Source organism: Cinclus cinclus, chromosome 2 (genome assembly GCF_963662255.1).
Source record: "Cinclus cinclus chromosome 2, bCinCin1.1, whole genome shotgun sequence".
Taxonomy (NCBI): Eukaryota; Metazoa; Chordata; class Aves; order Passeriformes; family Cinclidae; genus Cinclus; species Cinclus cinclus.
In genome coordinates this window covers 78696599-78724119 of record NC_085047.1, presented here as the reverse complement: position 1 = coordinate 78724119, position 27521 = coordinate 78696599, and the positions used below count along the sequence as shown (strand labels likewise).

Sequence of the window (27521 nt, the reverse complement as noted above, 5' to 3'; positions counted from 1 at the left end):
TTGAACATTCCACATGGATACTATGTCTGATGTGCTGTAGTAGCTGCCTTTACAGTAATTAAATCCTCATTTTGAAGAGCATCTTAAATTTCAACATTTGAAGTGAAAAAGAAACACAGTGACCAGATGGGAACATTCTACATCATATGAATTAATGAGATTGGAAAAAAAAAAAAAAACATATAGAAACAATATCCTTGTAAAAAATAAATCAGAGATGGAAAAATTACTGTTAGAGAAGAAAACACTGAGGCGGGTACATCTTAAAAGAGAAATGCACTACTGAAAGTCTAAAACAGTGAGTATTAAATGCAGATTAAAATAAAACATTAGCACTAGCAAATATATGCACAAAACAGAGGGAAAATGGCTCTAAATTGCATGAACAAAGTGTTAGATAGCTAAATAAATGTAGCTTCTGCAAAAATACTTGCTGTTGTCAATAAAAGTTTTGTGGGATTAAGTTTGCAGAAATAACCTATTTTATTCAGAATTACTCACTGCACTTACTAATTGCGGCGCTGTGTTTTTCTTCATTTAAGTTCTTAAAAAAAAACATTAAATAGACAAATTCACAACCATGTATTTTTGGGGGGGCTAAAAATATCACTTATAAAAAACAGCTGCAGATAGTACAAGCACGCAAACAGTGCACTTACAATTCAAGTAATTTTATTAGGTTATTTCAGTGACCTGTGTTCCTACAGTCAGTCCAAGCATTGCCATATTACACTTAAAGTGCCACCCTTTATTCTGAACATGCTAAATATTCACAATAACATTCCTTAAAATTAAGTAACTCTGGAATGTGACCACCTTTGACGGTTCTGTTCCTCTACTTGCCTTAGCCCTGGACTGAAAAAGGAGCCACCTACTGCACCCAACCCTTTCAGTACACATGAGCGGGACACCCCATTGCCTGAGGTCTCTCAATAGCAACAAAAACATTAGGCTTTGTTACTCCATACTCACTAGCTAACACTAGCTAATATTTCACAGGAAAGCAGCAAGAATGCAGAGAAAAATTTAAAAATGCATCTGGAGGTGAAAAGAAGGTTCCTCCTGTCCATGGATATCTCTGCAGAATCTGTGCAACTCACAGTTCATTAAAATTTGAGACTAACCATCTAACCAACACTTTACAATCCCCTCATGAAGGCAGAAGTCATACACCTATCCCAAAGCAAGTTTTAGTTTTTAATGCCAAGACTATCCAACAATATATTTTGTAACCTCCTGCATTCCATGTTACTCACCTTGCCTGCCAAAAGCTGAACAGTGTTTGCACATATATGGTAAACACAAGTGTACGTCTGCACATATATGGTAAACATAAACACCTTCTGACATCACACAGCAATTTTTTAATTTACATGTTCAAATCCTGGAACAGTCAAACAGATATGAGACCAACAGCAGCTGTATCAGAACACAAAACAAACAGCTAGAAGGATAAACAGCGAAAGAATGCAACCTGTACTATTTAGCTCAAGCAATTAGAATCACATCATGCTAGGCTGGATTGGTAGCTAATATACCAGTGTGACTCAAAGGATACAACTTAGTATGGTATCTTAGTCAAAGGAAGGCAATAATTTATCAGATCAAAGCATGAAACACATACTGGTGTTGTTGGTAACACAATTCTAAAACAAGTATTTCCTTTAGTAAGAAGGTGGGGTACTAATGTCAGCCCTTGAGCAAAGCCATGTCTGCTATCTCAAAATTTCCCATTTCTACAGCATACTTTAGCTGCTGGACAGGGAACCACACTGCGGTATTATTTTGCGTACATATGAGCAAGTTCCCTGTGCAATTTCCCTTTAAACAGTCCTGAATTCTCATTACCTCATTTAAAGCAATTTTACCCTCTGATGAAGCTGAATAATTAAAAAATTATTCAGAAGCAAGTAAGGAAAAAATCCAGAATAAGACTGGTAAGTTCTCCCAAAGAATTTCTGAATGTAGTGTTAGAAGGTGAATGCTCCATTAAGACTGAGGAGCTGAAAGTCCTAGACAGAGCCCTTCAGCTCTTTGGTATCCAAGAAGAATCAAGTCATGTGTACAGTGGGAGTTCAACAGAGAAAAATCAGTGTACAGTGTCAACCAAATGTTACAAGTAAGTACAAAAGTAGCTCACAAGGCTCCATGTTCTGCTGTAGCAAAAGCATTTCCTACAATACCAAAAAACTTTGCCATTAGATCTGCATTTACTTGAGGCTTTCTGATAAGACAGACCTGTTAGAGATCCTATCCCTCTACACACCTTCGCCCCACAATGTCAGCTAACACCTGTACTGTGAACACAGCTCTAACATTGCCAAAGAGGCATCCTACACTCTGCATGGGTTGGACCTGCCAAAAATAGCCTTATCAGGCCTTGTTGGTTGTTTACAATCATGCCACTAAATGAGATCATGAAATAGTCCTTTGCAGTCATAAATGATCAGTATCAGTTTTTGGGGAAAATCCCAGGTAACTCTTAACCTCAGCCTCTAACAGCAAACAAAAGGAGTTCCCATGTATCTCTGATCTCCAAAACCCTCGTAACAAACACACAATTTAACTCTTACATTAAAAGTTCTTCACCCAGAAACAAATATATTTCAGGTACAAATGGGTTAACTCACTGACATCACATGCCTTTCCTACTCCCTAGCCACTCATTCTTGTCAATATTATTTTAGGGGAATCAGATTTGTGTTTTAGAAGCTTTTTATCCTTCATGTATTTACATTATAATTATTGCTTAAAATGTAATAAACAGCTTACAAAGGCAGACATTCTTACTAATTTCTCAAAGTCCCAGAGTTCTTTAACTCCCTCGCGTATTTTTGAAAGGCATTTCTGTAAATCCTCATCATTACAGTACTAAAACCCTGCTGGGAATGTCCACAGGCATTTGAGACATCTGGTTTAACACTGCATCTCGGTATGTCTCAGTTTTGAGGTTTCCTCATGCTGCATCAGATCTCATCAGTAAGAACTTGTTCTAAAGCACGTACTGATTACACAGCTTTTTGCTGGAAATTAAGGTATTTTAAAATGCAGATGGTATATAAATAAAGTTTTACACATATGAGAGGGTTGGTCAGCAATTAGTCAAGTAAACCTCTGGGTAAATTCCCTTCTGCCAAAGTCAGTAGTGCATAACTTCAGGGGGGGGGAGGTGGAAGTGTTGTTTCTAATTACTCTCTTTGAGTAGACTAATTGCAAAAGGAAAATAGATGTAAAAATAGATGCTTTCACATCCCATAAAACAGTAGGCAGCAAATCAAGACCGGCATACAATCAGGGTTGCCTTTTTTTTTTTTTTAAGCACTTGAAAAACCCTACCCCCCTCCCACAAAAGACTCACGTAACCACTCTTGAGAACAATGTGCAAGAATAAACCTCCACAGTCAAGCCGTCCTGTTAATGCCCTTAACTTCTCAGAGGAGCCAAGAAGCTACAGAGATGTAAGTACAGAAAAGAACTAACATTTTACTTTTTTCCTTTGCCACTGAGCAACAGCAAACAATTCCAGAAATATTTCCCTTTTCACATTATACTGGATATTTTCATGTGGTAGTAAGGATAAATGATGTCTGTATGGGAAAGGCCCATGGAAGAAATTCTCTGATATTTTATATTCTCATATTAATATGCTGCTAGTTAGTCTCCAATTAAAGAATCTGTTGATCTACAGCATCAATAAGTAATTCCAACTCCTTTCTTATAGTACAGCCTTCTGACAATCACAGGGAAACATTTCATACTGCCTTAACTTAGACAATTTTTAGCAATGATAATTTAAACTATACTAATACAGAAATAGCTACTGCAGAAGTAGTAAGGAAAGCACTGAAATTCTAAAGCCACTGAACCTCACAGAATAATAGTAAGAGAGAGCCTTAAAACAAATCCACACTGTGGTTGTGAATGCATAGCTTGCTCCTATTATATGTGTTCCTTGTCTATGAAAACAGCCTTTATTATCAGCTTGAAAACTCCTCACTCTTCTCATGTCTGAATATTGCAACAGACCATTTTAAGAATTCAAAGCTTTATGAGCTAATTCCTCTTTTAACTTCTAGTGCACATTTCTTTCAAAGTTTTTAGAAGGCTTTCTTCTTCTGAATTACTATGACCAAACATCTTTCTTCTTATTACTGATCTTTGTGCCACAAAGCTGAAGAAATATTACAAGTGGTATGATTTTTAAACACCTTCCCAATTTAAAAGGATACTTTTTTCCTATTATACTGGCAAAACAAGACAGACTGTTCAACAGACAATAACTCAACTATCATTTATCTTAAAAAATAAGACAGAACATGTTCTGTGCCTTTGAACACAGAATACAAGAGATCTGTCTTACAATTTCATGGCTGCTCCTGAAGAGACAAGGGGATAGAAAATTTACCTGGCAATTAGTCTTTAAGAGCTCAAATCTCATTCCTTTCTTGTCAAAATACTCAGGAGCATGTATAGAGAATAACAAACTTAATATAGAAGCTGTAATCTGAAGCTGCAAACCCTAACATTAAATACTGTACAGGTTTCATATAACTCAGAAAAAACTACCAAACTCAAAAAGGTGTGCATGTTTTCTAGTACTAAAATACAAATCCTCATTTGACTACTCTTTTCTTCTGCTAGGAAGAATGTAATTTGCAGTGGCTCACACTTTTATTTTGCTTATTTGCTCTAGTTTTAGGCTTTCTCCTTATTACATTTAGTATACTTAAGCAATAAACTGAAGGGAAGTTAATCATCTTAGCATCAGCACAGCTCTTCACGTTAGCATGTGTTTTTGACAGAGATTATCTGTTAGATAGCTCTTACACTTCTTGTAGAACAGACCATGGTCCTTAAGAGAGACCCAACAGATAAGAGCAGGGGGTACACTTCAAATGACTTCCATTTTTTCTTTAATTAATCATGCAGCTCTTCAACTCAACTTCTTTTATTTCCATCTCTCTTACAGCAGTTTCTATTATTTTTAGCACCAAATGTAACTGTCATACAACAACTGCCATGCAAAATATATAGTAACAGACAAAAGCAGGACTGTAAAGATCCTACATTCTTGTGCACTTGTATATTCTGTTAAGCAGCAAAAGAATATTCTAATTCTTTATAGCCACTGTTATGATAATTTAATTAATGAAATACATAGTTGGGATTCTCTGATGTATGTGTTACAAATTTGGGTTTACTACACCAACAAATTTGGACCTATACCAAAGAGGGATAAAAGCAGTAGCCTGGAAACTCTCATCAAAATTAGCTGTGGGTTTTGACCTGAGGACTCAATCTTCAGGTCATTAGGCTGACTCACCGGCATTTAGAACACAAAACTCAACGGCTTATGAAAAAAATTACCAAAAAGCACTAGAAGAGTATGAGTGTTACAGTGTTAGAAAGAGGAAGCTTAAGGACATGCCTGTCTCTCACCTCAGCTGTTATTACACACAGTCCCCAGCTGCCAGTCCACACACCATATTATGCACCCTAGGTATATGTTCTTTCTATTTTAACAAAGGGTTCTACTATGCAACTTAGCACACACACTTTTTAACATATTTAGCTGAATCAAGCCTTTTTCTCAGAGGAAGCACTCTACAATAAAGATCATCTGTATGGTAAAATATAAGCAGTAAAAATGACTGGTCAACAGAAAAAAATATTTTGAGATTAAGGAAAAAATTAAACCTACAAAAACACAGCACTGCATATTTCCCATCTTCAACTGTTTTAAAACAATGTAAAACCTGCACAGATTATGCCTATAGAGGACTGTAAGATCAGTGAATCTTGCAGGAAAGAGACAATTCTGACCATTCCTTTTAAAATGATTTATACTCTTTATGCATAGAAAAACAACATTAATTCCCAACATGATTTAAGAAATATTGTTCGTCTCGTAGTGATCAAACTATACTCTGTATAGAGCCAGGAGAGATCTTTCTAATGAACTGCTGTGCCTTTCCAAGAATATGATTAGTATCATTAAATCCAGGGATTTATCTTCAAAGAATGAAAATTATGAAGAAAGACAGAGAAATCACATGTTAGATTACAATACACAGTATAAGCCTTCTACATGTCCCCTGTTCTGCTGAAAAGACAGATGGTACTCCTCAGCAAAAGCAGGGGATGAGAACAAGAAATTTCATTTAGCATACATAGAGAGCTTTGTACCACTGCCTGCACACAATCCCAACGGATGTAATCTAAGGTGTAACACTGCAATTGCTGGCTCACACTTTAGGTCTATGCTTCTTAACGCTTAAATGTATGTAATATCATGATACTACATACAAAGCTCCTCATACATGAACATGTCTATGAGGCAGATCTTTGGATTAGACAATACTTCCAGATTACTTATCAAACACCTTTTGCTGTGGGGATTAAGCACAAAACAAATGTATAAACATAAAACAAATTACTAATGCCAGTCAAATGTTTTCACACAACACGAATCTCCTACACGAGCGATTTTTCCTTCTTTGATGAGATTACAATATTGGTTTAGAAAGACACCTGCACAGATTTCGGACATGCTAGATTTTGTAAGCAGCTTGCCATTGTGCTGCAATTTTTTTCCCCAGATGGACGCTATTGCTGTGAAACATCAAGAAGCACAGAATATAAGACTAGCAGCTGCCTAGCTAACAAATCTCATAAGTTAACTGACTAAAGAAATTCGCTGGCCAGAAAGCAACCATAGTGCTAAGCCTTGAAAATGGCAAGGGAAAGAACATTACAGAACAACCTGCACTGGTTGCAAGCCTGGGCATAGTATATAAGAGGAAAATAAATTTTAAACTCTCCCAGGCATAAGGTCCTCACAGGTCAAAGCAGAGAGCAGTGGTCATGCCCTTACACTGGAGATATCCTATGGCAGAGTGAATCAGAGAAATACTCCTGGATCACAGTGAACTGCACAAACTCTCATCGCAGTGCTACAGAACTCTATCTTGCATACATAATCCACTGAGCAGAAAAGGCAGGGATGTAGTGTTGAGTTTGCCTCCAGGGATACCAAGAGGGATCTGGAACCCCATGTCCTGTGTGGAACACGTCTGGGGTTAGAACAGACAGGATTATTTCACCTTGTGGTGAAATATTTGAGAAGGTTACCTTGAATTGCCCAAACCATGAGATTGTGTAAAGGTAAAGAGACTCAATGAAAACAGCAATTGCAAATTGATTTTAGAGACATTTAAATAAGAGACACACACATTTTTCAAACAGGAAGGTTGACTGACTAAAGACTAGAGTACAAACGGGTAATTTGCTTTCTCTTCAGTTCTCCAAGACAAACAGCATCTTAGAAACTATGCTTTAAATGAAAAGTTACCAGAATCCATACACAATAGCTAAAATAATATAATCTGAACTATATAGAAGACTAAAATAAGTAAGTAAGTGGTCTGTGTCACTGAGTGTTTATAGACTCAGAAAATGTGAAAACCTGAACAATCTTATTTTCAATACAGATATACAGAAAGGAATTTTCAATACTTTGTACCTTAACATTTTGGCATGTAACTCTAAGCCAAAAACCTCTGGTAGTGCTTCGTAAATTTTCTTAACTGGCAAGGAAAATATATTATCTTTCTTCCAAGTTTATACTGCAATGCAGTATCATTAATAAACCTGGAAAGCCACTGCAAGGGTCTTTAATCCAACAATCTAGAAGAGCAAAAGTTTTAGTATTGACTCTAGAGGGTAAATTCATTGGTACGTCTGGATTTTGGACAGTAAATGGCCCCATTCTCATGAGTTATTCAGGCACACAGCCCATTAAAACAGTCATGTCCAGCTAGTCTGAGGACTGCAGCAATAAGGATGTAACATTCTCCATTTATTCTCCAATAATGCAAAACTCACAATATGTATTCAAAATACTTTTTTTTTAGATACATTCTGTAGAGGATGTCGTATGCTGTATGTATAATAAGTGGATCACTCAGGATTGCTGCCAAGTAAACAGCAACCTGACAGAAGAAATAGGTTTTTTTCAAAAATACCTTATCTTACTTAATAGTCAAGACACCTTTCAGGAAGAAAATATTATTTTTAATTAAGCCCTTTCCAAGATTGCCAAGAAAAATGTGAAATACCTGCTGAGGTGAATGGAGTTCATCCAAGAACAATCAAGAGTTCAGAAGCACAAAGAAATTACCACAGCTTGGGTGATGTACATTAGGGTGCATGGTATAAACTTTACCATCTGTTTGGGCCACAAATGAGATAAAATCTTTCTCTCTCTCTCTTTTCTTTTTTTTTTGTAAGAAATATATTCAGGTATTGTAGCCCCTAAACACCCTGGTGACTCTCAAAAATGCCCATACATACCTACAGGTAGAGAAAACACTAATATTCATCTACAGTATTGCAAGATGTGTTCCCTACATTAACAGTCAAAATATTTTGGGGATAACAGAGGATCAAAAAGAATACTTTTTCCCCCTAGGGCTGACTCCCACAGCAGGCAGAAGAGCTTGCCAAGGAGAACAGATTGGCTGACTGCACACTGCCCTGGAAGATCCATGAGCTGTGCTCCTCCAGCTTTCACCTCATCCATTTGTGGCCACAGAACTGCCAGTATATATCCATGTCTATCCACCATGGATAGACACAAACACTCTCTCAGCTAGGACTCCTTATCAATATAGCCACAGTTACATGTGAGGATGAACATCCTATTCTGAACAACAAGTTGTAGATTAATTTATTACACTAAAGATCCAACCTCACAGCACAAAATAGGTAATATGCAATTTATGAAATTCTACTCTTGATGTAAAAAACTATATATTTTACTGAATATATGTTTTTTTTTTTCCTAAACTACAGTTCAAAGTGTTTGTATAACAGATATTCTACATTTTACAAATGTTTATAGAAAGACATATGAACAGAGGGGACAATTATGTGCATTATTTTTGAACCAAAACTACTATAACTTCAAAGCAAAAATAAAATTATGCATTTACAATGCTGTAGCTAGTTGCAGTTGAACTGTTTATCACAAATCTTAGATTATCCTTTCCTGAATACATTGACAGACATATTCTGCCTAAATTTCAAGAAAGAGCTTAATAGAAGATAGATGTGATGCTGGGAGTGTGAACAAGAATTAGAAGCACTAAACTATGAGAAGCAAAAAATACCTCACTGACTCATATAAGTGCCTACACAAACCCACACCATTTTATGCAAAAAGCAACCTGTTACACTTAGGTAAAACAAAAGCCATCCTAAACACTTCTACAAGGGAAAAGATGGGAGAAAATCATATCAGAACTATCCTCAGGGTAATAATGACTGCATTAATCAATCACCAAACAAAGTAACACCAAGACAGCACAAACAACGCAGAATTAACTAATATCAAATTACTGACATTTTAAAATCTGCACTTCAGTTGGAGTTGTTATTTACCAGAGTAGTTCCTTTATTCGAGCCACAGAATTCCCACTTCAGATCTGATATACAATCCTGAATGCACTACTCCCAGCTCTTGACAGATAGCACTTACTTCACAAATATCTAACAATCAGAACATTGTACCTCTATCAGTCAGAAATCACCCACCTGTCTATGGAATGCAGCAAACACAGACTTAATGTACTACCTGGAAGTCAAATTTCTTCCTTAAACATGTAATGTAATCAATTTACATATTTTAATGTACATCATCTACTGTCTGCAGGTTTACCATTTACACAGAACCATTAACTGTGAACACCCTGAAACAAGCAGGACAATCTCCTCAAATCATGAAAGAAAATACTGACCTTTTAATGCTTTCACAAGTTAATAAAAGGATAATTAATGCTTTCTAAAACATGTAGTTTAAATCCTTTGAAACTGAGAGGCATTTCCCAGAAAGACTTTTTGCAAGTGCGACAGGCTACAAGTGGTTGTAAATATTGTGTGTTGAATGACAAATCCTCAGAAATAATATAGACATGCTAATTAAAGGTACAAGACAGAAAATTCCAATTGCAACAGCTTTTATCTTCAGGCAGTATTCTTTGTTAAAACAGAAGCGATCTTGTTTTGATTGCTGTATAAGTTCATAAATGGTGCCTCTAAGAGGCACCCTTTTGTAGAGCACCTGCTTGAGAAGCAACATGAGATGCCCCATCCTTTCTGAGTTTCATGCTTACATCATACAACTGCTGGTTATCAGCAAACCTAGGAAATGTCTGCACTGCGAGCAGTATCAACAGAATAGGATTCTTTCAATTTCTGAGATACTGCTAGATCATTTAAAAATATTTTTAAGCCCTACAAATCACTGCCACTTTGCAACTCTTCTATACTACTTATGACTGTACAGATGAAAAAATTTCTAAATTCTACTAAATTGACAAAGTATAAAATAGTTCACCTGCACTATCTCTCTTTAGCAGAGTCACTAAAGAGTCATTCAAGTAGTAGTCTTAGGAATTTATGTACGTAACAGCAAAAGCCAATTCTTAAAACTAGAATTAAACAAGTTATTATGGTAGGAATCTATGATCTTAAAGGTCTTTTCCAACCTAAATGAATCTATGATGTTATTATAATGTCAATACGGCAAAAAGGCTGAGAAGAAAAAGTTTCTCTAAACAAGTATCACAATGTGAATTGCTAGGAACAAAAATTCCCTTAAAATTAAATAAAACACATTTAAAACATTTTGTCTGCTTGTCTGATCCTTAGGAACTTAATTTGATGTTTTATCATGTGGTTTCTTCAGACTCGTTTTTACCCCTCAGGTTGCTTTAAACAGTCTCCCACCTCCTGAGCATCTATAGGCTTCACTTTCCAAACATATTACATCACTGTTTATTACATTACCCCATCTGATTTTCTTTATTAGAGAAGCAGTTGGGATCAAAACAAAAAAGTCAAAAGAAGGCATCTGTTTGTTTTCAGATAGAGTCTTGAAAAGTATTTCACCGCAATGCAGTTTCATTTCATTTTTTCAGCCTTATTTTGCAATAGAAGCCATCCATTGTTATGTAGAAGCAGTTTATCTACATTTCTTACAAAATGTTCCCTTTTGGTGTTTTTTTTTTTTTTTTCCTCATGTTAGGTCTACTGAGCTTCCTGCAATAACAGTTGCAGAAATGGACTCTTTCACAGCCTCTGAGACCAACACATCCATCTGTGACTTATACGAGCACAAAGACACAGCACGGATATTACTGTCTGTCTTCTACGGCTCCATCTTGATTCTTGGGGTGCTTGGAAACACCATCGCCCTCACCGTCATTTTTAAAAACAGAAAGAAGATCAACTCCACTACCCTCTATTCAACAAATCTTGTCTTCTCCGATCTGCTGTTCTGCATTGCCTTGCCAACCAGGATAGCCTACTATGCCCTGGGATTTCACTGGCCATTTGGAGAAGCGCTGTGCCGAATCACCGCGCTCTTGTTCTACATCAACACCTACGCAGGTGTAAACTTCATGACGTGCCTGAGCATTGACAGGTTCTTCGCTGTCGTCCACCCCTTCCGATACAAGATCAGAAGGATTAAATATGCCAAGGGCATTTGTGTCTTTGTCTGGTTTCTTGTATTTAGTCAAACTTTCCCATTACTTATACAATCCATGTCACACAAAGAAAATGAAAGGACTACATGTATGGAATACCCAAACTTTGAGAAAATAGAACATCTACCATTCATACTTCTTGCTGCCTGTTTAATAGGGTACCTTATTCCCCTGGGGATTATTCTATTTTGCTACTCTCAAATCAGCTGCAAACTTTTTCAAACAGCCAAGGAAAATCCACTGACTGAAAAATCAGGGATAAACAAAAAAGCCATCAATACAATCATATTTGTAATTATAGTGTTCATCATCTGCTTTACGCCTTATCATGTTGCAATCATACAACACATGATTAAGAAACTTCAGCAAGAACCCTTGTGCACTGAAAAGAAAATCTTCCAGAAGTCACTCCATTATACTGTATTTCTGATGAATTTTAACTGCTGCCTAGATCCTTTCATCTATTTCTTTGCATGCAAAGGATACAAGAGAACTGTACTGAAAATACTGAGGCGACAAGTGAGTGTATCAATTTCAAGTGCTGCCAGGTCACATCATGAAGAAAGCTCACGTGATGCAGGAGAAACGCAAATGACGGTACTTGCTAAATCTTCCAATGGAAAGCTACCTGAAAAATAAAGCCTGTAGTACAAGAGAGTGGACCAAGACTGAAAATCCAGGGTCTATAGTAAAAACTCTTAGTGCTCCCTACAGCAGCTTAAGCAAAATTCTGTTTCTCAGGATGTCATGGAATCAAGGAGTGATGGACTGAAAAATATTTGCCACAGGACAGCAGGAAAATTCAGCAGTACAATCTTGTTGTATCCTTTTGACTGATCTCTTATTTTTTTCAGGCAATGTGCACCATTGCGAATGCTCAGATTCCATGTTGTACATACATATACCTGGATGTTACTAACTCAAGCAAAGTCAAATCACAGTTTGGACTGAGCACAAATACATCTTACAATTCAGACCAACTACAACCAGAACATCTGAAAATTTCAAGGCCTCTAGCTGAACTCCAATTACAGCAATGGTTTTGTTGGCCCAGCCACACAAACAGAGGAAAAATTTTGAGATAAAATGGATACAACTTTGCTCATTTGACTACAATAAGTACTTAGTTTATGGCTCTTTGGAGGTGAAACCACATTTTAAAATATTTGAAGCACAAATGTCTCATCTCATTAGACAATTGACGTAGAAAACATTGTCAAATACAACACATGAAAAGCTAATTAACTGTTTGGGTCTCCCCAACACTGAATATCTCCTGTATGTTAAATCACTCATCTTCACAAGGTGTATTATAGCTTTACTCCTTCTCCCAAAGGATCACCTTCCTTTCTAGTGTGTATTGTAAAAAGTGTCTCTCTACTCCTGTTGTATATATATTATTTATAAACACAAATTGAAGCAAGAGACTGTAATGTGAAAAACCGCACCATTTCAGTTAAAAGAACAGTGATACAGTGTTCTTCAGAACTTCTGCTGAAGTCAGACATGGACACAAAAAAAACCCTTTAGAAACCTGAATAAATGTTCATAGTTGAGACCACCAGAAAGTAAATTAATGGATTAATTCTGATGGTGTGAGATGGCTACCTCTCTTTAAGCATTGTTTTAGTGAGAGATCAATAAATGAGAACAGCAGTATTGGCTGGGAAAGAACAAGTTTTCCCATCATGCCTTTATAGGGTATCTGGTATCCCTTTAGGCATGCTGAAATTGGCTCAGGAAATAGACCAAATGACTAAAGGACATCCTGCTGGAATCAGCTCAATACCAGCTGAGAATCCAGGATGTAAGCCCTCAGTTCCTGCTGATGTGCCCTTCCGTCACGTTTCAGTTTCCTTCCCTACTTTATTCTTGGCCCCTCTATCTTTTCTTTAGTGTTCTGTCTTACGCCTTCACTGGCCAACACAACTTGATAGCTCAACTAGAAGGCTGTGATGGAAAATTAAAGACTGCCTGATAATCATCAGTAAAAGCTATGCCAGATGTCAGAACAGATGTTATTTATTTTAGCTGTATCTCTCTGACATTGAGGTTGTACTGGAAGTCAAACAAACGTATTACATTTGTCATCTTAGCAATTCCTTCCTTCCTCACATGTTGACCTCTGCCTACCTGTAAACAGGGAAGGGTCGTACCTGAAGAGCAGCACAGAATCATTAAATTAACAATTACTTTTTCATGGCAAAGATACCACATATATTTCATACCACTTAGACTGCCAAAATTGAGTTTCTAATTCCAAAATACTAATTCTCTCTTTTCTACTTCTAAAAGACACTATACAGCTTAAGAAAAGCAGTGTAAGAAGAATAACTTTTATCAGGAGAAGTTCTACTTAATTCCGTATGTTCTGGAGGTTCTGCTCTTGTCAGCTTTTTAAATAAACCATTTAAAAATACTATTTAAGAATGCGTTCCTATTGAAATAAGCAAATGGTAACCAGAGAAATCACAGACAGATCAACTCATGAATACCTAGAAGTCATAGAAATAAAATACATGTATTGTTAACATCTCACTAGTACAAGCTTATTTTATTCTATTAATGTCTAGGCTTTTTTGGGTTTTTAGTATGTACTTCATCTAACTGTGACTATAAAATCTTAAAGACAAGCCTTTTTTATATTTGCCTGTAAAATATAACACAAATATGTATTAAAACACCACATACTGCAGGTAACTACACTCTTCTAAGTGGAAACAAAGTGAAGACTTCTACTGAACATCTTCCGCTATCCCCATTTTCTCACAATAGCAATTCTGTTATTTTCAGTATTGGATTTTGTTTCTAAATCACATCAGCATTCCCAAACAGCTAACTTTACATCAAAATACTGTTCTAGCATGAGTCCAGTTAGATACAGGTTTGAAAAAATCTACTTTTTTCTCATTATTTAAATGTTTCTCAAATGCTGAAGATACCAATAAAATAAAAACCTTTAAAAGCTAAGCTTAGTTTCCTGACAAAAGTCCTAAAAGCACAAAGATACAGATGAACAATGACAATTCATATCTGTGGCAGCTGATGCCACTGCTCCTCTTCACTCCTTGTCAGGATGCACTCACAGCTCAAGCACACTTGTGTCAATGAGGAGACTCTTTTCTGTCATCTGCCAAAAGCAGCAGTGGGGGATTCACTTGGCTTGGGACACTGCACTGAAGCAAACATTTAGAAAGCATCTGTCCTGTTCTCTGTACAAACTGTGGTGTGGGGCTGGCAGCCATCACCAGAGAGATGCTAACAACCTGCTGTATGGGACCAAATGAGAACAGTGAGAGTGAAAAGTTACAGCTGTTCTCAAACAACTGGTTTTCTCTATGATGCCCTTCTCCAACTTGCAGCTCAAAGTAGAGTGAGCTTTGCAATAAAAAATAAGCTTTTTCTTTGAGGGAGGCTTTTCTTACATTCTAAGCAATGTTCCTTTCTGTGTGAAAGGCTGGTAAATGCTCACATAGACCTGGAACTCTTTCATGCTTCTCACATACAAATAAAGCAGCTGACAAGCAGCAGTAGGTTCAAATGGCTTGCTCATTGTGAGGATCTGACTGGAGAGTTTCAGAAAAACTGTGTCTCTATTTGGAGGGTGAAGTCTAGTCAGGATCTTGAAACGCATGTTCTTGAAAAAGCAACAAGAATATCTTTTCTCTCTACACTTTGGACTGTCAGGCTAAGTGGTTGCTATGAGGACTCCAACTATGTGGAGTCCCAGCTCTAGTACTAACACTGCCTATCCACTGCTGATATCTCTCTCAAGTCTTACCTGGTAGGGAATGCGACAGAGCATATAAGAAGTAAAAATTATGATGGTGGCCAAATTACATTTTGGCTGTCTCTGTCCAAGTCCAGAAAACAAAGCTGGATGGACATCTACTGTCAAACACATGACCAAGTAAAGGTGCACCGTGTGAAAACTCCTGAAACTTCCAGCAGAAGAGCACCTAGTAGCTTCATCTTTTCTTTCACTGAGAACACAAAACTAAACAGCAATAGTCCAAGTGCTCTCAGCTGCCTTGGACTTTAAGGTATTGAAGACTAACTGCAACTTGGTGATAAAGAAGGCAGTCTCTCCTGTGGTTTACAGTCCAAGCAGAAGAGAACAGGTATTTCCCAGGGGAAATACTGTCTGACTGTGTGGTCTGTGGCTCTGAAAGCTATATAGATGAGGAACCTGTAAGCAGCATGGTCATCTAGCAAAAGACAGTGACAGCAATTGTCTGAAGTTGTAAACATGCCACCACAAATAACACAGTTCTTGAAAGTGGTTAGTGACTCCTCTTAAATCAGCAAACTCATTAGTGTGAAAAAAAAAGGAAGGCTTTAAGCTCTTTAACAGATATCCATTTAAGACTAACAGTGTTTTGAAATTTAAAAGCTTGTATTTTTAATGAAATGATGAGACAGCCTGCAACATAGGAAAAATAAATAGCATGCAGCTGAAGAGAAAGAGAAGAAAAGGTTTGCCTTATATGACCACTTTTGGAGGAACTGAAAAGCAGTGACACACTCTGTTCTCTTCTATCACCACATCTGTGGTACAGAGCAGGGGAACAACTGAAGATAAACTAAGGTTTGTATTCAGCAGTATCCCACTGTGCTGGCTCAATACAGAGCCAGTGTGTCAACAGACACACGAATTACTTGAAAAACAAGAAATTCATTCGAGTGCAATATTTCCTAATATAGTCTTGGCTAATCTGCAGCCTGAAGACTAAGACTATGGTACAAAATAAATACAGAAAGCTCTGCCAAGCTGCAAGCCTTCTCTGAAGAAAATTCGGAATTACTGTTTGTGTAGTAAATGCTAAGATATATTTCCTCAATTTTTACTGCTCAGAATACTCCCTTGGCTTCCTGCAATGTCTAACTTTGGATTTCCTGAGGCAGATGTCTCATCTTTGCACATGACAGCCCTCATCAAAGTTTTCTTCCATCAGCCTGTTTGGTCCCTTTTTGAACTCAAATAAAATGTCTGTGACTGCACAGCGTTTCGCAGCAAGAAGTTGCACAGAGCAACTGTGGAGCCATTTTTGTTCACTTGTGACACCTGTTAGTTTCATCCGAAGCCCCTTGATTCTTGTACCAAAAATGAGTGAACACAGTGACTCCCTATTTACCCTGCCCACAGTACTTGTAATTTTACAGACCTGCATCAAATCCCCCTCCTTCAAGTCATCTTGTCTCTTCTCCTGTGAACAGTCAGATAAAAGCTGTTCACCACTTCATTCAAACTCTAAAGGAAAGAAGGGAAGTATAAATAAAGAATAGGAATCCAGCTGTGTTTGAGCTGTGTGTCAGAAGAGAACAGGGTATCTCTGTACACATGAGATCAACAGCATACTGATCTACTTTTCCTAACATATTAGCATAAAGGTTCTCTAAACTAGGATCTTGCCACATGACTTACAAATTTGGATAACCTTGCTCCAAGGCACTAAATAAGGAAGAACTGGACCTCAATGAGTTGGAAAAATGGACTCACATGAAACTCATGAAGTTCAGCAAGCCAAATGCAGAACTGAGCTAGAATAACCCCACACAACAGTGGAGGCTGGGCATTACCAGGTGAGAAAGCAAACTGGCAAAATGTCTGGGCTCCTGGTGGACAAGTTAAAGAGGAGCAAATAGTGTGACCTCATAGCCAAATGTGCTTGTGCTCAAAACTGTGTCCAAAAATTATCTTTCCCCTCCATTCAGTACATGTGAGATCATGCCTGGAATTCTGCACAAAGTTTTGGGTTTCCCAGTACAAGAAGGATACTTGGCATACTGGAACAAGCCCAAAAGACCGCCACCAAAAATATGGAAGGGGCTTGCAGCACATGTTACCAGAGGAGAGCCAGAGAGAAGTGAGATGGCTCAAACTGAGAGATGTCACTGTTATCTGCAACTGCCTAATGGGGAGGGATACAGAAAAGATGGTAACACCCAGTAACAGGCAAAAGTTGCATCAAGGAACAATTAAACATTAAGGAACTTTTTTCATCATGAGGTTAGTTAGACATTAGGAATGGTTGCACAGAAAACCCTTGAAATATGTCCTTAGAGATAGTCCAAACTTGATTTGACACAGCCCTGATGAAACTGGTACTTCCAGGCCTGGGCAACATAATCCCCAGTGGCTCCTTTCTACCTGCATTCTTTTATGACTAGCAAATTGGTCCAAGTCAGACAGGAAAGCAACATGAAACTCAATGCAGTAAAACCAACAAATACATAACTTTAAAATCTTCTGGTCTTGTTGTCTACTTGGCTCTTATAAAAATGCTGTCATTAGCATCCTCCTAAAACAAAAGAAAGGTCAAGACATGGCATGGATTTCTTTTAACAAAACTGCATTCATTTTTCCTCACTGCAAAAGTATGAATTTCTTCCTCTTTTGTTTTCCTCAGTTGTGGCAGATGTTGTGCAAAGGGCTAAACTAAAAAAGAATGTTTTGCACCTGTTGGAAGGCAGCAACATTGTGGTTATCCTATCCCCTCTAGAAAACTATGCAGTGTCTTATACTATGGAAAAGGAGAGCTGTGTTCCTCCCTCTAATCAGCTAAGCTTAGCAGTTTCATCCTTCCTGTAGCAATTTCAAATGGAAATTGTGGTTAGTTTAACTCCAAGACAGCCTACTTTAAATATAGAGATGCTGAAGACTGATAATTCTCAACTGACCAGCCTGAAGTGCAGCCAGAGAGTGTTTTACTTGCAGCTACTGATACTAAGACACTAAGTATTTAGATATCTTAGTATCACAACTCTGAAGTATGGAAAGTTAACAGCAACTCTAACTAGAAGTAACAATGACAGATCATTGCCCCAGGGGGACAGGGAGAGACCAAGGTCCCCAGCCAGCTGCATGTGTGAGGCATTTTTGATAAAAAATGACAACTGAAGATTCCTCACAAGTTATCAGACTATAAAGACAACTCTGGGTTAATTTTTTTTGTCTTTTAAAAAATTAATACAGTGTATTCTCAATGCCAGCTATTCAAAACAGCCTAAACACCCACCAGAAGCTTACTTCATTCACTTAGATGGGGGCAAACCAACTATTTTAAATGGGCAAGGAGTAGCTACCAGGACAATAAAGTAATCTGAAATTACTGACATAATAGATTACATTGTATTAATTTCACTAAGCAAAGGTGTTTGCACTTTAAATCCTTTTAAGCCAAAAGCTAGAAGAGAAGCTCCAAAACTAACATACTCAGATGCCAGCACCAAAACTAATGACCACAAAGACCAGGGGTGACTGCAAGATGAGCAGTTCACAATTCTAGGTACAGCCAGGGCACCTCAGCCCCTCCTTGCTGTTCTCCTGCACCATTTCAGCTGTTCAGCCAGCACCCACATCCCAGACCCTTGGTCATACCCAAGGGCACAGGGAGAGCTGCACACAGCTGGCAAACCTAGAGGGCAAGCTCATGGCTGAGAGCAACCAGCTAGGATCACTGCAGATGTAGAGAGAGCCCAGGGTCAGGGAAATGCCTCCTCATATCTGAACTGGCTTTTCTGCCTCCATAAAAGATCTCTCTGCATTTCCTCCACTGCATGAGGAAGCTGAACTTGGAAAAATGATTTTCTCTGGCTACAGCCCTGCCTTCCTAATAGTGTGGTGGCTGGTGTTGTGGAGGCACTTATCTGTACAGCTCAGTGCCTCTATTCAAGCAGCCAAACACGACTGCCATCACAGTCCCCTTGCAGCACTTCTTGTGCTGCAGCTTGCAAATTCCTGCTGAAATTAAGTGATTAGTGATTGGATCTGTAATTTTAAAATGCCCCACAAAAAAGATTTTTGGAACAGACATCAATAAAGAGTTAACACCATAGCATATATTAACTACAGATGAAGTCTCATTTTCATATAGTCCAGATAATGTCTTCACAACACACAAACACAAAAAAAATTTCTCAGAAATCTGATTCTAATCCTCTTTCACAAAGTGCCCCTTTCTAGTCCCAAAAACAGGAAACAAGTGTGCCTCACTGGCCACAGATCCATGAAGAGAAAAAGGTTTTGCTACTCTCTTTTCACAGTGTTACTCAACTTTGTAAATGTGTCAAAAAGCAACTAAGAACTATGACTTATAGTCCATTCTGTCTGATGATACGACACAACTGCTTGCAGCGGGATTCCTCCATACACAGGATGCTGACAGCACTGGCCTGGGAAGAATGTCAGGGTGTACCAGCAAGACACACCAAGAATTGCAGAGCACCTCAGAACTATTAAGAAAAAAATATTTTAGTTAAGTGACCTTTGCTTAGAACAACAATACTTCTTCAATTGATAAGAAAACATAAAATCAACTGTATTTTAAACCAAAATGTTGGCAGTTGCAGAAATAACCTTATAAATAATGATTTATCTACTGTAGCAGACAGCACTGAATGACTATTTTGTGAAGAGGCAGTGACCCACATAACTACTAGCTGAGGTGCAGGCCTCTGTATCATGCATACTACATGATCACTACTTAATCAAGATGCACCTCATCAATAGCATAATTAATCACTGTATGCACAGTCAATACATAATTACCCAATGAGCAGTCAATGCACACTTAAAATTAAGTATATGTGTATAATGTAATGTCTTGTTTATATTAATTATTATATGCAACAGTTTTGTGACTGCAGCTTTATTAATGATATAATAAGAGTGTATGTTGCTCAAGGGGGTCTTGAAAGCTATGTCCTTACTCCCTGCTGGGTTCTGTCAGTGACTGATCAATCTGTACTGTGAGAAAACCCTGGAGGAATACAAGTGATGTCAGAGCTGGTCAACCTCACCACAGATGGGATCTACACTGTGTGCTGCCCCTGACCTGAGGTCAGCCAGTGCTGTAACATCTAGTTGTTCCCAGCTTTGGAAAAGGTGTAGGATTTCCTAACTTGCTATCATCTTTTATAGGCTATTAATGAATAGTTACCTGCCTTGCAAGTGTTCCTGCCTTTCTTATAGGGATCCAGACCTCTCCTTGGTGCAAAAGACCTCCTCGTTATTTTATCACTGTGAATACCAGGAGGATAAGGGATGAGCTGTAATTCTTTTTCTGCAAGAAGTATTCCATCAAATCAAAAAGACTAAAGCCACTAAGTTAAAAAAACATAAATAAATTTTTGTTATGAGCAACATGAAAAAACAAACTAATGATAAGGCTTTGCGGGGAATAAAACAGGAATAAAAACATAAGCAAATTATTAGTCATGGAAAACCAGTGAGCGATCTCAAAATCTGTGGGAGAGAATCAAGCAGTGCTCCCTCAGAGTAAAACTGTAATCAAGCAGTGGTTGTAAGAAAACAAGGAATTATAATAAGAATTTGAAAAAATTCCCACCTTTTATGGTGTAGGGATGGTAAAAAACACACAAAAATGAAACCACCAATTAATACTACACGAATTTGGGAAAAATTAGCTAAAAGTTTTAGTGATTCCTGTGCTTCATATGTAAGAGCTTAAATATTGGTGTCAAAAAAAACCCCACAAACACCTGAGAACCTAAATAAACTTGTGTTTTATTTGTTCAAAAGAAACTGGTGAAACAAAAAGCTCCCTAAATACAAACATTTAGATTTTACTATTTGAAAACTCTTATCTGTGCTTCCCAAAAACCCTCACTTTCCGGTCTTTGGTAAATAACACCAAGCAAATGAAATACCTTGGGCAACATCATAATTTGCTCTCCCCACTTGGTTTCAGTTTTAAGCCTTTAATACTTTTCAATAAGCAAGGACTGCCAGCAGAGTGGTAAAAATTCTCTTCAAACTGATGTTTTCCACTCTTTAAATATACCTCCCTCTTACAAAAACTGTCTGTACAGAGAAAAAAATTCTGACTAAAATTTCAGGTTCTTCTTTTAAGAATATTATTACAGAAAAAGCAGTGTCTGCTTTTATTTTTTTGAGGTTTTGTTGAAATACAAAAGATAGCAATTTATCTTTTCCCTTCTTTCAATTTTTTTTTAATAACTTCACAATGCTGGGACATTGTACAACTCTCAGTAGCAGCATTCCCCCCTCCGGCCAACTCAACCCAAACTTCATTACCATTTCTGTTTGCTCACACATAACAAGAAAAAAATCGAAACTGCCTCACCACAGTACATTTCTCTCTAATCTGCTACCCTGATTTTAACAGACAAATACTAAATCGCTCAGAGAGATGCAGTATCATAATATGCCTATTGTGGAGTTTCTTCATAACAACTACTGCTTCTAATAGCCCTTGTTTAAAATTATCCAGTGTAGAAATCCAATTATAGCTCATTTATCTTCAAAAAGAGTTAAGACAGCTGGCACTATTTAGCCAGCTTGGCAGAGACACATGTAATGTTTACCTCCATAAGCTGCTTACAGAGTACTGACCACAGAGATTAATCCTGCTACAGGGCAGACCAGTCTCCAACAGGAATAATTAGTACTCAGATCTCACTCTACAATGCTTGGTATTTTCCACCTAACGGAAGCAACTAAAAAGTAAGAGTGAAAGTGGTAGGTGTCTGCAGTTACAAATGCCACGCAATACTCCGAATTTTAAAAGCACAGGTCATTCAAGGAAGCCCTTCAAAGATGTGTCATCTTGCTTCCAGACATACTCAATCATTGGTAATTTTTTTTTTACTTTCTGTCAAATTACCTCCACTGCTTTCATCCTCTAAATACTGTCACTGAACATGAGTGTGCCTATCTGAGAGGTGCAATAGGCAGATACACTTCACATCCCAGCTGCAAGGCAGAGGTAAGTATCCTAATTAATGTGAAAATGGAGCACTGCCACATTTCAAGACCACTTTCAAAATCCTCACCAAATCTTGACACCACTTAAACACCTGATTATGCATCTGTTATTATATCTGACATCTTGAATGGCATAACTTGGTATATGGAAAAGCTTTTGGATGATAATGACTCCTCTTACAATTACTAAAATCAAGGCTTGTGATACACCACAGAGAACCCCAAGTTAGAGGTTATGGTCTTCTGCCCCTTCTACCCTTATCCTCTGTCAAGGGTTACTGACTCCGCAGCAATGCGTGCCTTAACCTCAGACACTCGAAGGTGAGATGATGTAATCAACTGCGAATCTTGTAGTACAGAGCAATGGAAAGATCAAGTCCTATTCTACCTTCCGGCTACATGTTTCCATCACTTTCCTTGCTCTGGTGTTGGTATGCATCCATCCCAGAAGTGAGCAGGTTTAAAAATCTAAGCTGGTGGGAAATGATCCCTGATAAAACATAAGTGTATATGTGTTTTATTTTCAAACATTATCTCCTGATAACCACTGCCTGTAAGAAGTCAGATGACTCTTGCTGCAAGTGGTAGATAGGAAAGTACAGGAGAGAGCCAACTGGTTGCTCTGTAAGTAGCAGCCTACACTTCAACCAGCTCAGCCCAGCTACAAAACTGCACCTTCAGCAGGTGAAACCAAGCCACACGTGCTTGTTCTTGCTGCCTCCTGTGCAAGGCATTGGCAGAGGAGTGGAGACCATGGCTGGGAACCATGGTCGTGGTTTGAAAGAGCACCACTTTTCCATCAGTTGAATGCAAGTCAGAGCCCTCAGTTCAGGTGCCTCAGACTTCCTTACACTGATCAAGTGCCACTTTGCATTTGATATGGGTATTTTTTTGTCTACCATTATTCTGTCTCTTCTGCCCCACATGTTAAGATCCTCCTATTTCCCTCAAGAGCCTAAATACATTTGGTCTCATTTCCTGGACCTGTCCCCTTACTTTTTCAGCTCTTTTCACAGTCACTCCTATATTAAGCAGAAATTACTTTAAATCAGTCCCTTCTATACATATTTGGTGCAAGATTTTTTTTTATTGGACAAATCAGTCACAGTCTGGAAGTGCATTACTTAAGCACTTAAGGACAAAGATATTTCAGCTTAATGCCAGAAAAGTGGACTCCTGTCTTCTCCCCTTGTTGGTTGAACATAGTGTGGAAGAAGTGAAACACACCCTATCTTTTCCATTTGCTTATCTCAAACTTCTGACACAAAAGGAGTTCACAAATAGATGTGAATATAGAGATATGCATATACATAGTACATTCCTGTCTTCAGTTAGAAGCAAGAATATTGAATGAATACTTGCAGGAACATTCACTGGGATTATTGCAAACACCCACTTCTCTTAATCACAGCCCAAAAAAAAGTTACTTGAAGAAACACAGTGATTCCACTGTGGGGTCCTAGCCTTGTGTTTGCCTCAAGCTCCCTTGTCACCTCACTTTCTGCTGTTAACTACAACAGTCTGTACAGAGACAGTTATTGCACTGAAGAAGCAAGAAACACTCCTGAACAACCTTTAGAAATATAAAAAGAAAAAAGTACTTGATGTCCAGGCAGTAAAGAAATGCCCCAGTTGTGAAAAAAGAAGGGTTTAAATTAAACACTAGCGGGTTGATTTTCTGACAAGTGATACAGGAGTGTGGGATGAATTCTGAGAAGAATCTTAAAAAAAGAAAAGAGGAAAAGAAAAGCACAGAATGTTCTACTGTTTCAGCCATACAAGCTTCAGTCTTCTTTCAAACTTGTGGCAGAGCACACAATGACCAAAACACTATCAACAGGTGAAAAAAGCTGATAACTACGGGCTCAAAAAGCTTTAGTGTGAGGAAAGACTGCATCAAACAAATAGGAAAAAGGATCATTAAGTGAAGGCAAAACAAAAACAGCCACCTCTCATCAAGCCCTTGCTAAAACCACTCATGACAAGAACTAGAAAACCTCTCCACAGAAAAGCACAGAGATTACTGCTGAATATCCCTTTATGGAACTGATTTTATTTTCTTCAGTGTACAAGACAGGGAAATAAAAAGGTAAAAAATGGAACAAAAATTTTAAAACTGAAAAACATATTTTGTCTCATACCAATTAGGAATCAGCTCATTTATGAACTGCAAGGGAGTAAGTGCTTCTTCTTGACTGTTTCTCACTTAAGGATGTAGTGGAGGTACTTTACCAAGCCCAAAAGCTATCCCCATACCAGATAAAAATGCCAAAAAGCAAAGAAGTAGATGTGGTGTGACTGCACTGTTTGCTCAGACAGTCCTGAACAAAAGCTCCCTCTCAGATGGAATGCTGTCATCACAAATAACTCACCTACATCCTGACCAATCTCTGTATTGTCAGAAAACTGGAAAAGGTGTCCACATGTCTGACTGGCTTCAGAACAGAGGAAAACATTTTTAACACAGGTCTAAGAAACCATCTCAGATTTCCTGCTCATGACACACCCAACTTAAGCATTCAAAATCCCACTCAATAATTTGTCAATACATAGTCAGTTCCACCAAATGATCCCTAACCAAAGGAGGAGGGTGATGTGTCACCCTTCATATCTGTATAACACACCATGGTACCGTCAGCTTTGTGTAAGCTAAACCTGGATGGACAAAGGGACCACCCAGCCTGAAGCTGCTGCCTAGCTGATATACAGATAGGGAAACCAAAGACACAAGGTTTCTGTTCCTTGAAAGATGTCAGAGGAGGTTCCTGATTTAGGCCATAGAAATCTGTGACTGGTACTGATGACAACAGGCTATAATCACAAGAGCACTGGTTTTACCACCACTGTACACTGTATGCCCATGTGCAAGACAAGCACTGATCAAAGTATCACATATGGACATACTGCCAAGGGGCTCACTGAAGGTATGCACATACAGAGGGATGTCAGGCTACACACCCCAGCCTGAGTGAAGTGCCTGCCCTCCAGGCCTGGACAGGGATAGCCTGGAAGCAAATTCATGCATCTATGGGGGACAGCAAAGCCTTTTATAATATTTCTGAACCTAAAGAGAGCTGTCTAGCAGATCTTAAGGATCTTGACACTTACTCTGATAAACTGCCATTTGTGAGGCGCTCTACTGAATCAGGAGTGGCAAGTTCATTTAAGGTAAGCACCTACTTCAAGAGGCCCTTCAGACATATATAACCTCAGAAGTGGAACTTTATACTGGGAATGACCAAACTTGTAATGGAGATTAGCTTTTAACTCTGAATCTAATATATATTTTTTATTCTGCTAACCTCTTGCCTTAAAGAAAATACATTTTATAAGTAGCGATCCAAGACCCTGGCACATTGCACACCTGAATTTCAAGTTATGATTTCATTGACTTGCTTTTCAACATTATTCATTTCATAGCTGTTCTTCTTCACCTGAGAAATATTTTCAAAATTTGCAGATGGTACCTGAACTTATGGCTCCCATACCTTCGCCTGTTTAATATTTCTGCAGTAAAGGAAGTGCAGAGGAGGACCTAGGCAGCATGAGTCTCCCAGAATCCTTGGCACTAACAATTTGGCTACATGACAACTGCCTGTGCTGGAGAGGGAGAGGCAGGCACCACACATAAATGAGAGCTGTGGCTTTCCTACCATCTCCAGATATCTGATCCTCTACTGCACTATGAGCTTCAACATTTCAGCACAGAAACCCTGCTTCTCTCCACCCTACTGATCCCACAAATGACCTAGATCAACCAGTACACACCTCAGTATGTTATGGGATGAAGAGGGTCTTCACCCCCAGCTCCCATCTGATACAAGCATTAAATTATTTTATCAGGATCTGCATTTAGCATAATGCTTGGGCAGAGTGGAGCCAAAGGATGACAATGTTGACCTACATGGCAAAGCACACAAGCTATTTTTGTTTCATTTGTTATGACCTATTTTCATGGTAAAGACAATAAGCTGGAGCAAAATACAGAATGTGACTCATATAACCCCTGTTCAATATTTTAAGTGTAATTCTGTAGAACAGTTGAGTTACTGGCTACTCCTCGGTCCTCTTCTCCCATAAATATTGGTAAATGTTGTGCTATTTTTTGGCCAAGCCATTTTTATAACTACTTTTGTACTCTTGGTAAATATATCAAATTTCTTCTAACCACATTAGGATGAGGATATTGTAACAGACATCATAATATATCTTCAAAGGCTGAAGACTAATAAAGGGAGGTCTCAATGCTTATCTTATTCACACAGTTTGGCTTACTTCATAGTACTGGAACACTGAAATGCTTCCCACCATTTTAAGGCCTTTTGGTCAAGAGACCATTCACACCTCCTTGTGATTCATGGCTGCAGTTCAACTTTTCCAATGAGTAAGTATTGTAAGGCACAAATGGCTGCTGGAAACTCTTCAGCTTGTTCATGATAAAACAGAAACAAAACAGAAAAGCTATAGCAGAGAAGTGATTTCTTTGCAAAACAAACTTCCCCATTAAGACCACCATATAACCCTTTTTCTCAACTACAGACCAAGGTATTTGAAGCAAAGTGATGACTAAACAAAAGGAGAGTATTCAGTAAGCATAAAATAAAAGCGAAGAGGAAAATATCTTGTTACTTATACAGAAAGTCTTCAAGGTCATTTAACTCAAAAATAGACATTTTTATTTCTAAATTATTTAGCGAAACAACTGCAGTACTTTTTTTACTAACTCTACACAGTCTTCTGTTTTATGCACATTTGTTTTTAAAGTCTCAGTCATACAACTGTACCTTCTCAGTACCATTGAACTTACTGAATCAATTTTTGTTCATTACTTCAGTAAAATCAAGAGGGGTTTCTTTAAAGCATCAGCCACTACAAGACCACCTGTGAAGACCCTCCTCATCAGTCCTAGGAGAGCAATCATACCAACACTCTCTATTTTGCAAAAGGCCACAACAGGAAGAGTATTTTCTCACATTAATGATGCCTCCAATCGCTCTGAAGAACTATTCATTAATTTTTCTTCCTCCACTTCAGTCAAATAAATAACTGCCCTACAAATACAGGGGGAGGGAAGAGACACATAGAACATCACTGAAATGGAAGAAGTTCATTCTGTGATGGAGGAGGATATAATTTTTATGCAAGGATACCAGGTCCTTAAAACAAAAATGTGACAATCTATGCTTGTAGCAGAACTTCTATAGATAGGAGACAAGTGATGT

The 27521-nt window shown here is 38.1% G+C and overlaps 2 protein-coding genes across 2 annotated transcripts in view; one reads left to right on the top strand and one right to left on the bottom strand.

Moving 5' to 3' along the window:
* Positions 1 to 27521, bottom strand: part of UBAC2 (UBA domain containing 2) — an 85617-nt gene that overhangs the window by 33755 nt on the left and 24341 nt on the right. The gene's annotated exons all lie outside the window — the stretch shown is intronic.
* On the top strand, positions 3064 to 12188 carry LOC134057818 (G-protein coupled receptor 183-like). Its single transcript, XM_062514864.1, has 2 exons — positions 3064 to 3458; positions 11087 to 12188. Exons 1-2 carry the CDS (start codon positions 3418 to 3420, stop codon positions 12186 to 12188), a joined length of 1143 nt encoding a protein of 380 aa, XP_062370848.1. The 5' UTR covers positions 3064 to 3417.